Genomic DNA, 23,360 nt, shown 5'->3' on the forward strand with positions numbered 1-23,360 from the left:
TTTGTCAATTCCACTGTATAATTGTAATAGATTTGATTTAAGTAATACCTGAATGTCCTAGTGGTTTTCCCTACTTTCTTCAATTTAAGTCTGAATTTGGCAATAAGGAGTTCATGATCTGAGCCACAGCCAGCTCCTGGTCTTGTTTTCACTGATTGTATAGATCTTCTCCATCTTCTGCTTCAAAGAATATAATCTTTTTTTTTTTTTTTGGTGTTGACCATCTGGTGATGTCTGTGTGTAGAGATGTCATCCAATTATTTCATCTTCACACATACACATGTGTGTGCACAATTTTTTTCTCTGCAAATCAGAGTCTAAGTCAGAAGAAACTCAATATTTTACTATAATGAATAAGTAATCTCTTATACATTAATCTATATAACCTTAAAAAACATTATGGTATTAATCTAAAATTTTTTAGACTAATGTTTCCTTAGGAAGAAGTGTTTTTGGACACATTAAGATTCTTTAATAAATGTGTGATGAACAATTCCCAAAGAGTTCCTGTTACCAGCAAACTTGTGATTTAAGTAAATTATTCCCCAAGATTCTTCCAAAAAGTTTAATAAGGTTAAGATAATAATCTAATATGTAAAATCAGCTGAGACAAATTGGAAATAAATGCATCAAGAATGTCTAGGGTAAATGTCTTTGAAATCTTGACTTACTTATTAAAAGCAATGAACATCATTATAAAAACTAAAAATCCTAATTTGCACAGAAATATTCATTAGCTTTTTCCCTGATTTTTATATTTGCTATTATTTAAACAAAAGTACTTACTGTTGCATGTATATGTTCCTACAAGAGAAGAAAAAAAAAGTAAATTAATATAAATCCAGTTATCTGAGGTAATGAGCAAAGATTATAAAAATTTTAAAATCTTATGTAAAATAGCAAGTCATTTTCATGAATGTTTTTGTAGAATTAGTCGTATAATCATGTCCCTAAAATTTTATTTTAGTATGCATCTACCATATTTGTTTCACACTTTATATAAACTTAGCAACTCTTGATTTAAACTATAGTTAGTAAATTTTAGTCTTTTGAAAATGGATTTAAATGTCAACATTTGTTTCTATTATGAAATAAGAATCTATTAAACATATTAATAGTAATAGGAGAAATAGATTACAAGATTACAAAGGAAAGTGTAACTGGCATGCAGAAAACTATGATCTCTGTCTATAAAGTTTTATGTAGATTGATTATAGACAATTCATCTATTCAGTGAGATAATTTCCATAGAAAATTTCACTCGGCATCGCTAGCTTTTGTGGCTTCCATTTCACTCAAGCAAAACTAAAGTCCTCCCAAGGCAATGCAGTCTGCCTCTCCTCCCCTTCTCTCCCTTGTTCCCTGCCATTCAGCTACTCCCCATCTGTGGCAATTGCAGGCTTCCCTGCTCTTTTCAAAGAAGGCAGGCAGGTTCCTGCCCTGAGGTCCGTGCACTTGCCTAACTGCCCTTCCTCCAGTTACCTGTAGGACTCCTTATCTCCTTCAGGTCTTTGTTCAAATGCCCCTTCCCAGTGAAGCCTTCCCTGCCTGGCATTTTAAACATTGTACCTGCTTCTCATTGTAATCTTTATCCCCATTCCTTATGTTTATTTATCCCCATAATGCTTTGTCACTTTCTAAAATAATGTATTTATTTGGTTTATTGTGTTTATCTCTCCACTCCCAGATGCCAGCAAGGGCAAGGATTTATGTTCGTCTTGTTCTATGTTGTAGCCCCAGTTCCTGAAAAACTGACTGGCATATGGTAGGATCACAAAACATACTTGTCAAATTAATTAAACAATTAGAAAATGGGAATCTTTCAAGTTAAATTTCAAGGATAAAGGAGATACAAGCCTCATGTGGATATAGAGAAATACAGTAATAACCTGTATTTAAAACTGATCACCTTGACCTCTGCTTTTCAGTCTTTTGGAATACAATGATTGTTTCCAGCACAAAAACATTTTATGGGGACTTCCCTGGTGGTCCAGTGGCTGAGACCTGGTGCTCTCAGTGCAGGGGGCCCAGGTTTGATCCCTATTCAGGGAATTAGATCCCACATGCTGTGACTATAGATCCCACTCCAATGCAGCCAAATAAATAAATAAAATTAGAATAATAATAATAAACATTTTAAAAATAATAAATTAAAAAAAATTATGGTACCATCACATTCTACTAGATGGTCTTTTCATATTCAATGATTGAGAAAAAATTCAACAGCTGTGCTGAATTTCATAAATTTTAATGGACTTAATAAATTAAAAAAAATTAATCCTAGTACTTTATATATGTGTAAAACAATGGTGTACATATATGTAAGGCAATTACTCTTCACTCTCCTGACATAGTGTATGAATGGATTCCTAGACATCTTGAAATAACTAGGTTTTATTGAATCCCAAACCTCCCAGCTGGGAATCCAACAGAGGATTATAAACTTTTAAAAATCAGCAGGTGCTACAATTTCAGACAATTATTAACTGCTGTTTGAAGAACTCTTCTATCTCAATGAAAGAAAATACTCCACCACTACCCCCTACCCAGTATTTCTTTCGATTCCTTTCGTTTAAACTCACATTCTTTCCCTGATTTCTATCTCCTTCTATTAAGGAATTTCCTTTCTCATTTTGCTCTGTGAGTCATAAATGAGAAAATTTGGGACAGAAGTTGAGTAAAAATAAAAATGCAGTTTTCTATGAAAACAAACAAGTGAAAATGTGATCATTTTGGAACCAAAACACATACTTTGAAGTTGAAAGAAAAGATTGTTCTTTTTAACTCCTAGAGAAGACATGGACAATTTTTTTTCTCTATTTCATTTATTTCAATGAAATAAAGCCTACATATTAGAACATATATTAAATACTGTATTTAATATAAATGCAGGCTTCCCTGGTGGCTCAGCTGACAGTCTGCATAACGTGGGAAACCTGGCTTCGATCCCTGGGTTGAAAAGATCAGAACCTGGAGAAGGGAAAGGCTACCCACTCCAGTATTCTGGCCTGGAGAATTTCATGGACTGTAGAGTCCATGGGGGAGAAGGCAATGGCACCCCACTCCAGTACTCTTGCCTAGAAAATCCCATGGATGGAGGAGCCTGGTGGGCTGCAGTCCATGGGGTCGCTAACAGTCGGATGCGACTGAGCGACTTCACTTTCACTTTTCACTTTCACACAATGGAGAAGGCAGTGGCGACCCACTCCAGTGTTCTTGCCTGGAGAATCCCAGGGACGGCGGAGCCTGGTGGGCTGCCGTCTATGGGGTCGCACAGAGTCGGACATGACTGAAGCGACTTAGCAGTAGCAGCAGCAGAGTCCATGGGGTCACAAAGAATCAGACACAGCTGAGCGATTTTCACTGCTACAATGTAAATACAACAGTATATGAAAACGAACCTGAGATTTTCCAACAGGGAAATCTAGCTGGAGTTGTGGAATAGTGGTACTTTATTATAACAACTCCTTTTTACTTGTTTATCATTAAAAAAAAAAAAAAAATCTCCTTTTTAGGCTAAAAGTTTCCAGGAGTTAACCCCAGCCAAGGACACTTCAGGAAAGAGGAAGTGAAGTTGGGTCCATTGACACTTTTGGGGCGGGTAAAGTAACTTAATATATTCACCACCCCACCTTACACCTTCATGGGCTCATTATAATTTGACTTACCATTAACAAAAGTTTTTATGTGGCTATTTCTTAAGGATTATCGTCTTTGTTCAAACATGATACCACATAACCAGGAAATGAATGAGTTTCCAAAAGAGATTTTAATTTTCATTTGGAACACTCTATTAGAATAATATTAAGATACATAAAACATGGTGAACAAATTTAAATCTATTCCTTTGATGCTGCATTGCATGAGCTTTTAGCTTCCTTCCTACTCCCTGTATGGAGAAACTACAGCAGCGATCTGATCAGTCAAAGTGTCTAGATGACTACAGGTTGGAAGTTTTCCTCCTGAGGATGGTGACCTTGGTTAGGAAGAAGAAAAATGTAGATAAACTTGCCATAACTAGACATGAAACTAGAAATGCATCTTCCTGCTACCTCCCAAAAAACTTGGAAAAGTTCCTTCATTCTTATCCTATTACAAATAAGTCTTTAGGGCCTCTGAAAGGCATCAGAGACTTGGTGGTATTTATAACTAGAAAAACAGACAAAGGAGGCTACAGACAGCCTATTCTAATTATAGCTACACTTGCATTCATAGCTGTTCTATTTTTCATTTTCCTCACACAGATCAGAAACCTTAAATAACTCCAAAGAGGCTAAGGAACTAGATCCTTAGCAAATAACTTGCATAAATTTAGAAACTGTATTAAATCAATATTTCATGTAATCTTAGAGGTCACTAATATGACTCCGTAAATACTTATTGTTGAATAAATTAAAAACTTGCAGATTTCCAATTTATAGGCTATAGACAAAGATGTGGGATTGTGCTTCTGGATTGTTTTAGCCTTTTCTTTCTTAACATCTCCAAATCCTGAAATTACTGCTTAGATTGTATCTACAGTCATGGAAACAGCTTCAGGGAAAGCAGGAAATGGGTACCGTGGGCATGCTTTCTCCTCCTAAAGTAGGTCTTTTTTTTTTTTAAGTAGGTCTTAATTTGAGTGTGTATGCACGATTACCCAAGGGAGCTTGTTAAAGTGCAGGTTCATGGCCTGGATGCCCAGCAATCCTAATTTTTCTGGTCTGGAGCAGAGCATAGGCACCTGCTCCTTTAATACGCATCCCTTTCAGGTCTGATGCAGGAGGACTCACACAGCAAGAAACACTGCCCTGACCTTTCAAGGGGAATCAAAATTATTTTCTGGATACAAATATTATGTGTTCATTTGAAAGATACTGGGCTTCAAAGGATAGCCCAAGGTTATGAGCGCAAGTCTCCCAGTTACCGGACCAGGAAATCTTTCTACTCTCCTTTTGGAAATTAGTCTTGAACCTCACCGTGACAGCTTCTAGTATGTTATTTAAATTAACTTTTGTATTATTGTTAAGCTTTCCACATAGTTTTGTTTATCTACCAACTGGAAGGTATGTTCCCAGGAGGCAAGAATTATGCTTACATATTTGAAAAAAAATATTTTCAACATTATTTAGTATTTATAATAAATATTAATTAGGCCCTCAATAAACATTTTAATTTTGGTTAAAATGCAACCTCTGTGGCTTTAACTTCTGAGGCATAAAGCCACCTTCTCCGTGGATACTGCTTCAAACACACTTGTTCCAATACCCTCCGGCCTGGTAGAAAATGGAGGCCATACCTAATATCCATTAGAAATTGGCAACTGTGTACTTGGGCTCTGTTATTTAGCCACAAGAAAAAGGCAGAGCCCCAGTAATAGCTTTGACTGATTACCTGGCAAGGGAAGTCAAGCCCTTGGGGTGTTCCAGACTCTCTTTGGCCTATAAACCTGTTTGAAAACCTGTTTCTCAGAATTTAAAGCTTAGCTCGTTTGAGGTCAGTATTATACTAATGTTAATAATTCTCCTGCTCTTAGCTTTCAGGCAGACTAGTACAATTCATCATTAACTTTATTTTCATGGCAAGGCAACTTTGGAGAAAATAGATCTAACTTAAACTATTTTATTTTGATTTTCTTTCCCTGAAGAAATAGTCCTGCCAATATTACTTCCTTTGGATTTTGTGCTTTGTAAACCTTAGCACCTTCCAACACCTGAAATAATTCCCTAAAATCAGAATGGGGCAGAATATACAAGATTTGGGATATCACCAGGGCAAGAACTTGAGGCTTTTAGAAAAAAACGTCAAATAAGCTGCTGGATCTGAAAGTAATTTTCAGTAATGAGGAAGTTTCCAAACCACCTCTGCTTTAGCTTACTTTTTAGGGGATATGATCCTGACCTGTACTGACTGATGGACTATTTTGACAGAGTTAATTTCTTCCTCTTAGGACTCAAAAGCTATTGTGCACCCCACTCTGAACAGACTGCTTCACTTCTGGTCAGTTGTCAGAAGCACGTGCCAAAATAAACTACATCCTCTCCCCATATCGACTTCCAGTCCTGGGGTTGGGATTGGAGTGAGGATTCGAGGTGCTACTTTTCACTTGCTCTTAAGATCTCTCTCTTTTATTTCTGGAAACTGAAGAAGGAAAATGACTCAAGATACACATTTATTGGATCTTGTCACTAGTTTAAGATAAGAAACGTCGTCCTTCACACTGAGGATAAAACTATTATTTCCTCTTTGGAAAAAGTACCTGTAAATTTAGATGTTGCTTCTAATATATGAATTTATTAAGATGGATACAACTTCAACTTTAAAGCTTACCTAAACTGATTTGCTAACACTGAACTAAACAGTAATTAATGGAGAAATGGTGAACTGAAATCACTCATTGCATATTATCTTTAAGAATTACCTAATCATATGGAGCTGCTTGTGGGCAGGGTCAAAGACTGATTTATTTTTGTATTTTCAGGAACCAGATCAACGCTTGCTATAACAAGTACTATGTAAATGCTTGCAATTTAGTGACTCAAAATTGTTATTTTTCCACAGCATGAAAAATGGTTAAAGAACTGCAGTTACTTAATGGCCAGTAGAGGGCAATAAAGTTAATTTTAAGAAATTTGTCAGGTCCAATTTAAACCCATTTTCAGTCCCAGTTCCAGTCTGGAAAGGCATTATCCAGAACAGTCTCATTTAGCTTCCTGATTTCACTCTAGTTCAGTTGTACTATATCAGGACCACCCTCTGCCCCCATAAGAGAGTACATGAAAGGGGAGAATCAGACGGGTTGGGGTGCATTGATTTAAATACCATAGCACTCTGCTTGGTTCATTCTTAGCCTAATCAAAACCATTTGACAATGGATAAACCTTAGAAGTGAAAAACCACAATAGAACCATGTGGTAGGATGTAGAGTAGGGCAGACATTTTGGCTTTAAATTTCATTTGGTAGAAAACTGTAGATAAAGCCAGATACCAGTTCCATTTATAAGAATCAACCCAATACATCTTCATATTTATGCATACAAATAGGATCAGAAAAAGTGCAAACTGTGGTTTTTAATCCATGGTTAGTAAAGAATTAATAGATGGAATAGTAAGGTTTTTTTTTTTTAATCTTATTCATGCTTTTTAGTGTATTTTTTTCAGATTTTTTTTTTTTGGAGGGGGCGGCATATATGTGGCTTGCAGCATCTCAGTTCTCTTACCAGACATTGAAGCTGGGCCACAGCCTGGAATCCTAACCAGCAGGCCACCAGGGAACTTCCTTTTTCAGGTTTTTATAGCAAACAAATATTTCTACCAGATTAAAAAAAAAACAACAACACTGTACATTACATAGCACTTCCCATGAACAATTTAGAGAAGAGGAAGGCATAACTAATTTTCCTGAAACTACCTCTAAAAGGGCCTGACCTGTCTTTGCCAGTCTCCCCTCGGGCCCCCGTCTCAGAGCAGCCGGGGGCATTCAGAGGGCCCTGGGACATCCCCTAGCTCTATTATTTGATGCGCTCCCGTGACCGTGGTGCCACACGGGCTTCCACTTATTTCTTGACCTAGGTGGGAGCAGACAAGTAACCACAGCCTGAAGAAAGGCTTTTCTTCTACGTTTCATTTTTTGATATTGCGTTTTTTCTATCTCTACAGAGCCCTGTATCTTTCCTGTGTTATTTTTAGTCATCCTTGCAGGGAAAAAAAAAAGTCAATCAGGGTTTCTGGCATGTCAGCTTTTCATGAAGAGAACACAAAGTAGTGCTCCCAGCAAGCCTCATAAAACATAAGATTTATGGCAGACCTTTCATCTACATCCAGTTAAAATGTTCCCTGCTAGGCGACTGAGAGTGCATGGAAACCATCATTTGAAAAGGCCTTACTTTAAGGACTGGATACAGAGGCTCAAATGTTGCTTCAGCTCCTCTTCCTTTTCATAGGACTCCAGTACACTATGCGCTTCATCGTGGTGATAGCAGTAGATTTTATAAATATCTTCCAGTGGCCCTTTAATCTGCAAGAATACTTCTCCTGATAAATCCAAAACAAAGGCAAGATGACATCAAGTCAGACCAAACTGGCACTTCACGTATTTGTTTTGCAACAATGTTGATTAGCATTAAAAAGTTGGGCAGGCTGCATTTTATGCCCATGTTATGTCGGGGTGGCGGGGGGAGCAATAGACAACACTGAGTCACCTTCTTTTCTCCCTTTTTTTTCTTTTTCTTTGCACCCTCCTCCTTCTCTTCTCTTTTCATCCCTTTCCTCTTTTCTTTTATAAAATAAAGGATAATGAGCTTAATGAAGATGGGCAGCAAAAGAAAGCTGGTTTTCTCAGATTATGCACTTGGCTGGTGTAGAGAGTTCTGGTGTAAACAGAGAAAAAGGGCATCCCTCCCCACCTGCTTCTATGAGGGCTGTCCCCACGCACTGTAACTGCCCACCCTGAGAGGAATTCAGGATGAAAAACCACAGAGGCACTTGGTTCTTTGGATAAACAGGCCCTTTGATAGTTGGGTGTATGTCTCAGGAAGCATTTCAATGACCCCAGACTCTTGCATCTTGCCGTTCATAGAAAAGCACTAAAATTATTAACTTGGAATATCTGTTCTTTGTGACTGGCAGCAATCTTTTACCAAGACGCATGCTTGATTGCATGTATTTCCTAGCTCCCAAAATCATGTATGAATTGGCTTCTCTTCCCCCTCTTTGGCATAGCTTCCTCAGAGCCACTGAGAGCCCATCTCCTGGGCTAGAGTCCACGGTAAGTTCCTGAATAAAACTTAAACTCATGACTCTTACTTTGTGGGTTTTTCTTACATCGTGGGTTTTTCTTTGACATGAGTTAAAGCCTACACTTAGACTCAGTCTGTATGGTACAGGCCAGGCCGTGCAACAGACTTGGACAGGTTATTTTTTACTCTTTGAACCTGTTTCCTCACGTATAAAGCAAAGACGTTAATAGATCCAGTTTCATAGGGTCATTACAAAATTAAAGAGATAGTGTATGCAACATTCAGATTACAATACATAGATAGCAAATGCCCAAAATGGAGCAGATATTGTCAGTCTGTTAGAGTGAGTGCGTGTATGCTCAGTCGCTTCAGTTGTGTCCAACTCTTTGTGACCCTAAGGACTGAAGCCTGCCAGGCTCCTCTGTCCATGGGATTTCCCAGGCAAGAATACTGGAGCAAGTGGCCATGCCCTCCTCCAGGGGATCTTCCCAATCCAGCGATCAAACCTGCATTTCTTATGTCTCCTGAAATGGCAGGTGGATTCTTTACCCCTAGTTAGAGGTATGGAGAGTGAAATTTCAGGGTCTAGGTCAATTATTTTTCTGTTTATTTTACTAACATTTCCTGAGTTTGTCTCCCCATAGGAGAGTTTTGCTGTATGCGGGATACAGTGACGAGTTGGCAGAAACACTGGAGTCAGAATCAGAAATCATTGTCTACCATTGTGTGGTGACTACAGGAATGCCTTAAAAAAAATTCTTTGAGCCTTAATTCTTTCATTTGTAAAATGGAGATAATAGTTACACTTGAGATGAATTTGAGAATTAAATGAGATGCGGATGTTAAATCAGCTGGCACTGACTAGTTCCTCCATATATGTCACTTGCTTTCTAATGCTACTCTACTGTCTCGAGAATTAAAACACTAGGTCTTCAACTTTTAAAAAATTTTATGGAAGTGTAGTTGATTTATAATGCTGTGTTAGTTTCAGGTGTACAGCAAAGTGAATCAGTTATATACATATATGACTGGTGTATATATATATATCCATTCTTTTTCACATTCTTTTCCCATATAGCTTATTACAGAATATTGAGTAGAGTTCCCTGTGCTATACAGTAGGTTAGTTATCTATTTTATATATAGTAGTGTGTTAATATGTTAATTCCAATCTTCTAATTTATCACTTCCCATCATATTCTCCCTTTGGTAGCCATAAGTATAATTTCCAGATCTGTGACTCTGTTTCTGTTTGTGAATAAGTTCATTTGTATCATTTTAAAATTAGATTTCACATATAAGTGATATCAGGTGGGATTTGTCTTTCTCCGTCTGACTTATTTCGCTTAGTATAATAATCTCTAGGTCCATCCATGTTGCTGCAAACGGCCTTACATTTATGGTTGAGTAATATTCCATTGTATATATGTACCAAATCTTCTTTATCTGTTCTTCTGTGGATGGACATTTAGGTAAATTTCATGTCTTGGCTATTGTAAATAGTGCTACAATGAATATTGGCATACATGCATCTTTTCGAGTTATGGTTTTCTCTGGATATATGCCCAGGAATGGGATTGATGGATCATACGATGGGTCTATTTTTCATTTTTTAAGAAACCTCTATACTGTTCTCCATAGTGTCTGTACCAATTTACATTGCCACCAACAGCGTGGGAGGGTACACTTTTCTCTACACCTTCTCCAGGATTATTGTTTGTAGATTTTTGATGATGGCAGGGCTTCCCTGATGGCTCAGATGGTAAAGAATCCTCCTGCAATGAGGGAGACTTGGGTTCAATCTTTGGGTTGGGAAGATCCCCTGGGGGAGGGGCATGGCAACCCACTCCAGTATTCTTACCTCAAAATTTCCATGGACAGAGGAGTCTGGCGGGCTACAGTCCATGGAGTTTCAAAGAGTCAGACATGACTAAGCAACTAAGCACATTCTGACCAGTGTGAGATAATACCTCATTGTAGTCTTGATTTGTATTTCTCTAATAATTAGTGATATTGAGCATCTTTTCAGGTGCTTTTTGGTCATTTGTATTTTTTTTTTTTTTTGGAGAAAAGTCTATTTAGATCTTCTGCCCATTTTTTGATTAGTTTTTTTATATTGAATTGCATGAGCTGTTAGTATATTCTGGAGATTTACCCCTTGTTGGTTGCTTTATTTGCAAATATTTTCTCCAATTCTGAGGGTTGTCTTTCCATTTTGTTTATGATTTCCTTTGCTGTGCAAAAACTTTTAAGTTTAATTATGTTCCATTTGTTTGTTTTGTTTTTATTTTTACTAAGATACTAATAATTTTAAAGTATTATAAAGTGTTATATTATTTTCTAATTTGTGCATGCTAACTCGTTTCAGTCATGGGCAACGATTTGCAACCCCATGGACTGTAGCCCACCAGGCTCCTCTGTCCATGGGATTCTCCAGGCAAGCATACTGGAGTGGGTTGCTGTGCCCTCCTCCAGGGCATCTTCTGGAACCAGGGATCGAACCCACATCTCTTACATCTTCTACATTGGCAGGCAGGTTCTTTACTACTGAGCCACCTGGGAAGCCCATTTTCCTAATTTACATACAACTAATAAAAGATGTTTCTTTCTTTTCACTTATGGGATTTCCCTATGATTAAAATTAGACTCTGCATGTGTGTATATGTTCTACTTTTTTTTTTTTATGTTTTTTTGGACTTGTAAGAAAATGCAGTGACTGTAAGCATTTTGGGAACTGAAGGGATGAGGGCTTCTTACTAGATTTCTGGGATTTTACTGAATTGATCCTCTTGCCAGTGGAGGTCTTGTAGATTCACCCTTCACGACAGTTAGCAACACAAATAGTAAGAAAAGAGAGTAGTTAAAGGAGGAGAGAATAAAATAGGACAGTGGCTAAATTTAGTGTTGGGCATAAAAAAAGGCAAGCCTTGCAGTCACTGCAGCAGGCAGCAAATAGGAGCGAGGGCTTTGGCTGGCCTAGGGAGTCAACGCTCAGATGGGCTTGGCAGGAAGTCAGGAAGGGTGAACCTGAATACCTGCAGCCCAATGCCAGAGGAAATTGTAAATACGTATGTTCACTACAAAGCAGCTTAGAGTACAGACAAAGGAAGAAAGAGGTCTGGACAATCTCATAAATCCACAATGGGATCAAGTCAGAAAGTCAAAACACAAAGGACAAAGGCATTTATTTTACACGCAATGAAACCATTAATTGTAAATTCTCTTGTATTTTCTTTAAGAGAAATGTTCTAGCTTGAAAAAATTTATAGCTCTCTCCTGAACAGCAGAGTTGAATTTTTTACTCTTTTCCAAGTAAAATTCTGTTGGGCCTCTAATAACAATGATTAAAGTTAAAAGATATTTAAGCACTCTAATTGAAAGTCATCTATTCACCCAGAGGCCAAGCACAATACTGGCGGGCAGAATATTTGATTCCCCTCCCAGCCCTACCAATGTATTATGCTTCATAATAGTGCAGATGAAGCGATGTGTCTTGAAGCAAAAAAAAAAAAAAAAAGATTCTGTTTCCACGGTAACGTAACTCTGGGCTGCATTTCTTCAGTGGTGAAGGACAACTGCTCTGTCTACTGTATGTGAGTTTGAAGGGATGATTAAGAGTGGAGAAGGGACTGAGCCAAGATTGGCGAAGGTAATTTCCCTCCTGGATATCTGTCACAAAAGCACCAGAATCCTATGTAATAAATATAACTATCGTGTGCTTCTCTTTAAAAAATTCTGCATCCCAAGACTTTCTACATTGGCTTCCCCTCAGAATAACTGCCATGCAAAAGGAGGAAGAAAATGCACTTTTAAAAATGCACTTACTTATCTCCTTTAAGAACAACTCTCAGGATTATTGAACACATTTTATGTCCTGGCATCACTATCCTGTGGGGCACATTGCTCCCTTCACTAATGTAAACATATTCATGTTCTTCTTGGCCCACCTCTTTACCTTCAGACTCTCATGTCCATCCCTAAGATGTACCAAACCAAGTGATAGGCGTCTATATTATTCTGACCCCACATCTAGATGAACTTCCCTTGCAGGTTAGTGATCCGGGGTGAAACCAATGATGCCCAAGAAGCCTATCAGAGGCCTTGTTTAGGAAAATGGCATAAAAGGAAATGAAGCAATTATAGTCTTTATTTAGTTCATCCTAAAATTACTGCAGATGGTGACTACAGCCATGAAATTAAAAGACGCTTACTCCTTGGAAGGAAAGTTATGACCAACCTAGATAGCATATTCAAAAGCAGAGACATTACTTTGCCAACAAAGGTTTGTCTAGTCAAGGCTATGGTTTTTCCTGTGGTCATGTATGGATGTGAGAGTTGGACTGTGAAGAAGGCTGAGCGCCGAAGAATTGATGCTTTTGAACTGTGGTGTTGGAGAAGACTCTTGAGAGTCCCTTGGACTGCAAGGAGATCCAACCAGTCCATTCTGAAGGAGATCAGCCCTGAGATTTCTTTGGAAGGAATGATACTAAAGCTGAAACTCCAGTACTTCGGCCACCTCATGCGAAGAGGTGACTCATTAGAAAAGACTCTGATGCTGGGAGGGATTGGGGGCAGGAGGAGAAGGGGATGACAGAGGATGAGATGGCTGGATGGCATCACTGATTCGATGGATGTGAGTCTGAGTGAACTCCAGGAGTTGGTGATGGACAGGGAGGCCTGGCGTGCTTCGATTCATGGGATTGCAGAGTCAGACATGACTGAGTGACTGAACTGAACTGATTTGATAGCCATTTAATGAGTGACTATGATGGTGCATGCTCAGTCATGTCTGACTCTTTGCAACCCCATTGTAGCCCACCAAGCTTCTCTGTCCATGGAATTTTCCAGGCAAGAATACTGGAGTGGGTTGCCATTTCTTCTTCCAGGGGATCTTCCCAACTCAGGGATGGAAGCAGGGTCTCTTGCATCTCCTGCTCTTTGGCAGGTGGATTCTTTATCACTGTGCTACCTGGGAAAGCCAATGAGTGACTAGCATGCCCTAAGTACTTTGGTAGGTCTGCAGAGAAAAAGAATCAACACTTCCCTCAAGGTCAGTAAAGGATAGAGAAGAGTAAACTGCATTTAGCATGCTATGGGAAAAGTATGATAGTAACTATAAATACAGAGGGTGAGCCATTCTGCTCTTGAGAAACTTTGAGCTCTTTCCATAAGAGTCTACCCTTGAAGTAGGAGCTATGAGAGAGTACAAAAGCACAGAGATGCATGGAGGAAGCAAGTTCTGCTCAGAAACTGCAAGTGATCTCAGTTGGCTGGCTGGTGCCACACCTGGGGGGAGGTTTCAGAAGAAGCTGTATAGGTAGGCAGGGGCCAGACCATGGAAGACTTTGTGCATCATTAAGAAGCTGGAACTTTAACCTGAAGGTGACGGAGAAGCACTGATGGATTTTAGGCAGCAGATTAACACGATGAGACTGTATTTTAGAAAGTTGTCTGTGGGAGTTAGTCATCTGAACAATGGAATTTGGGGGAGGAGTTAGGGAGATTAGAAAAGAGAAACCAATTGAAAGACTTCTATAAATATTCAAGAAATAAATAATAAGGGCTAAAGTAGAATGTTATAGCAGTTGAGAGAATGCTCTCAAATCAACTGCCTGGTATCAGATTTTGGTTTTACCATTTACTCATGTGACATTTGGGAAAATTACCTGATTTCTCTGTTTCTTAATTTCCTCATCTGTAGTAAGAAATCATCATAATGGAAGAGTTGTTTAATGATTAAATGAGTTAAAATATGTAATGTGTCTATATGGGCATGTGCAAATGTTTATTAGATGTTAGTTATAACCATGAGAGCAAAATCAGGGAGGATGAAGAAGAGAGAACAAAAAAAGGACATTGAACATGTAAAAGATGAAGAGGATAACTCCAGGCATATCTCAGGAAGCCGGTTTCAGTAAACATGTGGATAGACAATGATGAGAAGATAAAGAGGGTGTTTTTATGGGAAGACAACAAGTTTAATTTTAGAAGTATTGAATTTGAGTCACCCATAGTATATTAAAGTGAAGAGCCCTTTATGGAATTGCAATATGAGTCTGGGATTCAGGAAATAGAAGATCTAGAAAAGAGATTAGGGCTTCCCTGGTAACTCGGCCGATAATCCTCCTGCAATGCAGGAGACCCCGGTGTTATTCCTGGGTTGGGCAGATCCCCTGGAGAAGGGATAGGCTATCTACTTCAGTATTCTTGGGCTTCCCTTGTGGCTCAGTTGGCAAAGAATCTGTCTACAATGTGGGAGACATGGGTTCAATCCCTGGGTTGGGAAGATCCCCTGGAGGAGGGCATGGCAACCCACTCCAGTATTCTTGCCTGGAGAATCCATGGACAGAGGAGCCTGGCAGGCTACAGTCCATGGGGTTGCAAAGAGTGGGACACTACTGAAGCAACTTAGCACGCATACATCTTATTTGAGCTGGTAAGGTTTTGTTCTTTAATTTTATGTTTAGATAAGAGGATGGGTGTTCTGTAAACTCATTGTGATAATCACTTCATGATGTATGTAAATGACATAATTATGCAATACACCTTAAACCTATACAGTGTAATATATCAATTACATCTCAATGAAACTGGAAGGAAAAATTCTCAAGCATAAACTGTGATCTAAGATCTATCCCAAAAGGCAGTTTTGCAGTTCTGAGTAAAACCTGATTGTCAGGACAGAGCATTCAGAATACAGAGACAGGAGTGGGACCTCTCTGAGGACAGAGCGTAGGTATGACCCCCTTCCAGAAAAGAAGTTCTGAGATCTGAGTAAGATAATACAAGCCTCTGAATGACACTTCCTGGGTGAGTAAATATGCCATCATGAGATGAAAAAGCTCTCCTGGCAGCTTGCAGCAGACTGACTGGGAGAGTTTCTCGTGGTCTGCTGTCCTCCCTGGACGGGAGCCCAGCCACTGGGACGAAGCAAGGCAGCAGCTCAGCCAGCCCAAATGCCAGGTGCATACATTTCACTCCTTTTATTCTGAGCCTCCTCTGTTCTCCAGGGGAAGGCAAAATGAGGAGGGAGGTGAGAAGGAAGAGGTTAAAGAGTAAACGCTGCTTACAGAAGCCACTATCCTTTGCCTTTGGTCTCGTTCAGTTCCTGCCTCGCCTGGGGATAACACTGAGTACTGAGAGATACTCCAGGGACGCTGGTTAGGGTTATGAAATTCAAACCCAAGTGCCAGGTGGAATGTGCAGCCACAGGATTCAAACAAGCATGTCCCTTGAGTATGAATTTTATAAAGATATTTGAAGAAAAAAACATTATTTTCATGTGAAAGGATAGCATGGAAAATTTACTTGAATTCTTAAGATAAAATGAGATTTCAAATTATTTCATGCCTGTGGCTGTGGCTTCAGGTCGGAACTCCACATTCCCTGGGGCTCATGAAATTTCTCTTCTGATGTTAGGAATTATTCGGTTAAAAATTTTCAGAAGTGCTGCTGCTGCTAAGTCGCTTCAGTTGTGTCTGGCTCTGTGCGACCCCATAGACGGCAGCCCAGTAGGCTTCCCCGTCCCTGGGATTCTCCAGGCAAGAACACTGGAGTGGGTTGCCATTTCCTTCTCCAATGCAGGAAAGTGAAAAGTGAACGTGAAGTCGCTCAGTGGTGTCCGACTCTTAGTGACCCCATGGACTGCAGCCCACCAGGCTCCTCCATCCATGGGATTTTCCAGGCAAGAGTGCTACCATATGATAAATTCAGAAAAATGTGTTCATTGGATTTGACAATTCTGAGGTCTCTGGTGATGTGGTAATAGCAATTTTAGAGTAGTGGTTTTAGGAAGGAACAGGGCAATGGCACCCCACTCTAGTACTCTTGCCTGGAAAATCCCATGGATGGAGAAGCCTGGTGGGCTGCAGTCCATGGGGTCGCTAAGAGTCGGACACCACTGAGCGACATCACGTTCACTTTTCACTTTCATGCATTGGAGAAGGAAATGGCAACCCACTCCAGTGTTCTTGCCTGGAGAATCCCAGGGATAGTGGAGCCTGGTGGGCTGCCATCTATGGGGTAGCACAGAGTTGGACATGACTGAAGCGACTTAGCAGCAGCAGGGTAAGACCAGTAAGAGACTGATAGACCATAAAAGGAAAAAAAGAGAAAGGAAGGGAGCCAGAGCAGACTGTGGGGTCCTGTCCCATGACCACAGTTGCATCCAGTGCCACAGAAGACAATGTCATAATTGTGCTGGGGTCTCTCAAAGGAAAGGCTATTCCATCACTGACAGTGTAACAGATGGGCAGGATAAACTGGGGAGCAATAGTAGGCAGTAGTGATGGGCAGTATGTAATATGTAATAAGACCTATGTCAGGAAGAGCTAGGGCTCCCTTATAACTGTATCTGGAATTAGTGATGCTATTTGGAGAAACTCAGGCTCTTAGCTTTTTCATCTGAACAGTGAGATGGTTGGATTGGAATTGGGCTTCCCTGGTAACTCAGATGGTAAAGAATCTGCCTGGAATGCAGGACATGTGGTTTCGATCTCTGGGTTGGGAAGACTCCATGAAGGGAATGGCAACCCATGCTAGTATTCTTGCCTGGAGAATTCTAGGGACAGAGGAGCCTGGTGGGCTACAGTCCATGGGGTCACACAGAGTTGGATAAGACTGAACGACTACACTTTCTTTTCTTTCTAAGTATTAGTCTAGAACTAACACTAACACTCAAGGAGGAGAAGGCAGTGGCACCCCACTCCAATACTCTTGCCTGGAAAATCCCACGGACGGAGGAGCTTGGTGGGCTGCAGACCATGGGGTCTCTAAGAGTCGGACACCACTGAGCGACATCACTTTCACTTTTCCCTTTCATGCATTGGAGAAGGAAACGGCAACCCACTCCAGTGTTCTTGCCTGGAGAATCCCAGGGATGGGGGAGCCTGGTGGGCCGCTGTCTATGGGGTCACACAGAGTTGGACATGACTGAAGCGACTTAGCAGCAGCAGCAGCAACACTCAAGGATAAAACTGTTGATTTTGATAATAACTCAAGGTCTCTTCCTGAACCTTTTTGACTTCCTGGATACCTTAACTCCATGATGGGCTTTTTATAACAACTCACACATTAAGGAAACATTGGTTCTCTGAGAGTTGAAAGTTAAAACGCTTCTGCTGCCTAGGTTGGGAAAAGGTACAATAACTTTTCCCTCCTCAGGATTGATAATGCTAAAGACCCCATTCTCAGCCCACCTTGGTAAATACCTCTCTTGAGAATGCTTGCCTCTGCTAGTTGCTCTTCACCACCTACCAGCCTTGGAAAATGACACAGGAAAAACCACAGGAGGACTTGGTAACAACAAGAGCAATGACAATGACTGTATTCCCTCAGTGTACCAACTGGCATCCTGGATACTGCGCATTGTCTCCGCCATTCATTTCATTCATTCACCAAGTACTTATTGAGGACACTGTTCTAGGCGCTGGTAATACAACAATAACAAAACAGACAAGAAACTCCCCCACCTGGGGCTTGAGTCCTAGACAGGTGCACTCTCTGTCTGTCCCCTCTACCACCAAGGTCTGGCCATCCCCATTGGAAAAAATGAACCAGTGAACCTGCTTTCTGTTGCCAGTTGCTTATCTATTCTCTCATCTCCCAAACTTTTATTGTTTGGACCACACATGCACCCAGTTAAAAATACTAACCTTTTCCCCAGTCTCTGGTAGTTCAGGTGGTTAAGTCTCTCTGTGTGTGTGAGAGAGAGAGAGAGAGAGAAAGGGAGGGAGGGAGAGAGAGAGCGAGCAGGAATAATGTGTGTGTAAAATGAGATCATGAGGTATAGAAGAAGTCACTGGGAAAGCTTTCTATTTCCCCCAAATGAAAAAAGCCAGAGCAGGAGATGGTTTTGCTCTTATTACCTGCAGGAAGCATGCTTGGCAGTGGAGTAACCATCTTGAGGCCATGAAGCCAAATACCACAAGTTAAGTACTGGGAAGGAAAAAGCTGGAAGTAGCCAGCAAGTAGCTGTCTCTGTTCTAGGCTATTGAGTTATGGATTTCTTGTTATGTGAGGGAAAAAGCTAAGTCCTTTTGGTGAAGTTTCTATTCCAGGCAGGCGAGGGCAGTCCCCACTGATCAAGCGACTTGCCCCAACACGGGGGTAGAAGTGATGGAGCCAGTGTCAGGGCACCGATCTGGCTCCCTCCTAAGGCTACATTCCTGCCAGGCTCTTGTACCCCTCAAGTGTGGCATCCCTGCTAACAGCTTCTCCTCTGACTTCCTAACAGTTGGGAAAGTGTTCAGGGACTCGCAGCACTCTTACACTCACAGAAGTTTAGGACTTCTGTGTGTATTCTGTACAATATCTGACTTTCCACAACTCCTTTCAAGTCTAACAGCACAACTCAGCCACTGACCCCCAGGAGCCAGCTCCACATTGTAGAACTTCACTTTCTCCTCAGAGAACAGAACTATAGAACGTGTTACTAAGCCCTCCCGGTTTTCTTTTTATTATGAGAAATAAGTCCTGGTAGGCCTGGGGCCCACCCTGACCTCACTCAGGAGACCGGAGGTCCAGCTTCTGCCTTGTATCCTGGTGACTGCCTCCTGCTGATTTTTCCTTTTCTCTGTGGATTTGTGTGTACTTGACCTTGAACCACCCCCTCCACCTTTTTTTCTGTCCTGTTTTCTGAAGCTGACAGCTTTCTTGTTACTGACAGTTTTTGGAATAAAACGCCCTGACCTTTCGCTGCTGTGTCTGGATCTCTCTCCACCTGCTGGCCTCACATATCCCACTGAGCAGGGGGGAAGCTCCCAAACCTGCCCTCACTGGTCAGGATGAACAAGCCAGGCCTTTCCATGTTCTGAGTAACACACACACACCCACACACACACGTGTGCACATGATATAATAGTACGAGAACAGTGATTCAGGTGAACTACTTTGTGGCATCTCCCACACAGCATCACTGTCAATGACTAATCTCTTTTCACAGAATCACTGCTAAGGGCACAGATTCCTGCTTCAGGGACATACAAGAGACACAGCTTCAGGAGAACAAAGGACTGCCACAGAGTAACAGTGCTTCACCCACTCCATCTTCAAAGAACAGAAAGCTCTATACCGTCTTTGTCTCCGAGGATAAACTCACCCTGAGGAAAAAGCATGTGAGAAACTGTAATTCCTATACCACAAGCTTCTGTCAGCTCTGGTTCTCTTTACCCTGTGTGTGAAGTAAGCAGAGAAAGTAACCTCACATGTGTTCATAACTCAGTCTTTTAAAAATACTTTGAAACATTACAACATTGTTGAAAATTTATAGAAGAGGACACAGCCCTGTTTTGGTTCTCTGTCATTATGTAACAAACCACCCTGAAATTTAGTGCCTTAAGACCAGAGACCATTTGATCTTCTCTCCTGATTCTGTGGAGAAGGCAATGGCACCCCACTCCAGTACTCTTGCCTGGAAAATCCCATGGACAGAGGGGCCTGGTGGGCTGCAGTCCATGGGGTCACTGGGAGCCGGACACGACTGAGCGAATTCACTTTCACTTTTCACTTTCATGCATTGGAGAAGGAAATGGCAACCCACTCCATTGTTCTTGCCTGGAGAATCCCAGGGATGGGGGAGCCTGGTGGGCTGCCGTCTCTGGGGTTGCACAGAGTCGGACACAACTGAAGCGACTTAGCAGCAGCAGCAGTAGCAGCCTGATTCTGTGGGTTGGCAGGTATCAGCTCAGTGGTTCTGCTTTACTTGAGATTTGCTGGGGCTGCACTCATTCAGAGGGTTAACTGGCTGGATGGTCTGAGATGGCTCATTCCCAAGTCTGGGTGCCTTGGCAGGGAGGCTGGGACAGTGGGACCACTTTCTCACTAGATAGTCTCAGCTCTAATCTTTCTCCATGTGATATTCCACTGGCGTAGCTGGATTTCTTAAATGGCAGGCTCCCCAAATCAACAAAATGTAGAAACATCCAGCTTTCTTAAGGCCATGCCAGACTTCGGCACAGGGTCTCCTCCTATGCATTGTATTAGTTGATGACTCTCAGGGCCATCTAGAGGCATTATGGGACCAGACTGCATGGCAGTGTGAACACCAGAAGGCTCATTTCCTTGAGGACCACTACTGCAATTGCTGTTCACTTTATGAAATGTGGAAACGATACTTGGTATCTCAAATCATCCTGCATAGGAGGAAACATGTTGCCAAAGTACCAATAGATAGATAAATGAGCAAGATGCACACATATGGGGAACACCTGGAAACCACACAGGCCCGTGAATCTTTGAAAAACATGATCAGGATCTCTAAAAAGTTCACATTTTGCATATAAGAAATCAAGCTTTGTGAATAAGTGGGTATGTTTAATATTCTCAGGGTCCTAACAAGTTAGTAACATCATGCATTGGCTATTGATGAAGGATGGGCACTGGTTATCATTATATACATTATTTTATTTAATCTTCATAAATGTTCTGTAGGGTAGGTATTATTGCCTCAAATTTAGTTCAGTGGGGCTTTGTGACTCGCCTACAAGCCCACATCTAGCAACCGCTGAGCCTGGATACAAACTAAATCAGCCTGAGATTGCAGCCTGTGTGTTCTTCAACTCTGCACTACCACTTCACTTGTTTGGTCCTTGTTCACTATTCATTTGTTACAAAATGATCTTTAAGTGGAAACAAGAGTCACTTCTCATACTCCCATCCCTAAAAATTTCAAACCCATTTCCTGTCTAGGCAGCTTGCCTCAGTCAAGATTTTAAAATCCAGTTTCTATCTTGGTATGATAGTCCAGACAATTTCCCAGAGTTCTTGGATCTACAAACATGTGCTCCGCTGTGCTTAAACTTGAACCTCATCCAAATCCCAAGTTCTTTTTTTTTTTTCTAATTGAGTAAAGCTCTCCTGGCTTATCTATGTATCAGGAAAGTTTCTCCTTTGGCATTAGAACTATGAATCACAAACTCTTTCATGCGATCTAAGGACAAAGAAATGGAACAGCTGTGCTTTTCATTTTGTGGCAGCATGACTTTGGAAATCTCACCCCAAATTGGTTTACCTTTTGGAAAGCAAGATGAAAGATTTAGTGATGGCAAGTGCCAGTGAACTCCATTGATATGGCTACTTGTACTCCTTGTCACTGTGCTCCAGTCACATTGAACTGCTGTCCTCTATAAGAACTTCCCGTACTCTTCTGCCTTCTGCCTCTATGTCATTTGAGAAGTCTTTTGCTCCAATCTCCATCTTTGTAAATTCAAGTCCTCGCTTAAAAGCCACCTTCTAAATCAAGTTTCTCTTTATTATCTGAGCTGAATTAGTTCATTTCTTCTCTGTATCTGTATTAGTTAGCTGTTGATGCAGGAAATCACCCTCCTTCCCTGCCCCAAGAAAATTTTAAAGGCCTAAAACAACGCTATTTATCTGCTCATGATTCTCCAGGTTGATGATATGAGTAGAGCTCAGCTGGGATGGGGAGAAGGCAATGGCACCCCACTCCAGTACTCTTGCCTGGAGAATCCCATGGGTGGCGGAGCCTGGTGGGCTGCAGTCCATGGGGTCGCTAAGAGTTGGACACAACTGAGCAACTTCACTTTCACTTTTCACTTTTGTGCATTGGAGAAGGAAATGGCAACCCACTCCAGTGTTCTTGCCTGGAGAATCCCAGGGACGGGGGAGCCTGGTGGGCTGCCATCTATGGGGTCGCACAGAATCGGACACGACTGAAGTGACTTAGCAGCAGCAGCAGCAGCTGGGATGGCCTGTTTCCTTGTGGTGTTAATGGGATTTACTGATAGGTTTGCAGTCTGTAGCATGAAGTCAGCTGGCCAAGGAGGGCCTGACTCACATGTTCAAGGCCTTGACCGTGTTGACTGGCCTGACTGGGTTGTTTGAACCTTCTCTCTCCCTGAGCAGACAGTGACTGTCACAAGGCCATTGTAGAAGATCACTTTGCTGCATTTTATTGGTCAAAGAAAGTCATGAAGCCAGGCCAGATATAAAGGGTAGGGAAATTAAAATTATGCCTCCAACTCTTTCTTTTAAATTATGGTCCTACTGGTTTACTTTTTATTTTCATAAATTTTCTATAATTTTCCTCAGTATTGCAATTTATCATTAGTGAACTTGAAATTGCAAACAACTTCAATTGGGTTTTATCTGCAAACCATTATATATTAAGCATTTTGAATTAATTTTATGTTTTATAGGAAAGTTGCAAAAATAGTACCAGTAGTTTTCAAATATCCCTCACTCATTTTCCCCAATATTCCATCGACATAGTACAATTTTCAGTAAAAGGAAATGACATTTGCTCTAATACTATCCACTAAAAACTTTACTTGGAATTGTGACACTAATGGTCTTTTCCCATTCTAGTCTATATAGGCTCCCACTTGCATTTATTTGTTACTCCTCCTTCGTCTTCTGCAGTCTTCAAGAGTTCCTCCTCAGTCTTACAATGTCTTTAATGACTTTGGCATTTTAGAACCATATTAATCAGTTATTTTCAGCGTCTTTCACTGAATTTGCTATTGTCTAATGTTTTCTAATGATTGGACGTGATTGCACATCTTTTTGGACAAAAGTACCACAGATATGATGTTGTGCCCTGTGTCACAAGGTTCGTGATATGAATGTGTGTTATTTCCTGGTACTGCTGACCTTGATCACTTGCTTGGTTAAGATACTCTTTGC

At 40.9% G+C, this 23,360-nt stretch overlaps 1 protein-coding gene across 1 annotated transcript in view; it reads right to left on the reverse strand.

The window, feature by feature from the left end:
* The window catches only part of ARHGEF38 (Rho guanine nucleotide exchange factor 38), a 153,021-nt gene that overhangs the window by 46,746 nt on the left and 82,915 nt on the right, over positions 1 to 23,360 (reverse strand). The window contains exons 4-5 of the mRNA XM_019962355.2: positions 7,866 to 8,013; positions 787 to 804 (exon numbers count right to left, since the gene is read on the reverse strand). Coding sequence (XP_019817914.2) covers positions 787 to 804; positions 7,866 to 8,013 — 166 coding nt within the window. The remainder of the gene's footprint in view (positions 1 to 786; positions 805 to 7,865; positions 8,014 to 23,360) is intronic.

Source organism: Bos indicus, chromosome 6, assembly GCF_029378745.1.
Source record: "Bos indicus isolate NIAB-ARS_2022 breed Sahiwal x Tharparkar chromosome 6, NIAB-ARS_B.indTharparkar_mat_pri_1.0, whole genome shotgun sequence".
NCBI classification, from domain to species: domain Eukaryota; kingdom Metazoa; phylum Chordata; class Mammalia; order Artiodactyla; family Bovidae; genus Bos; species Bos indicus.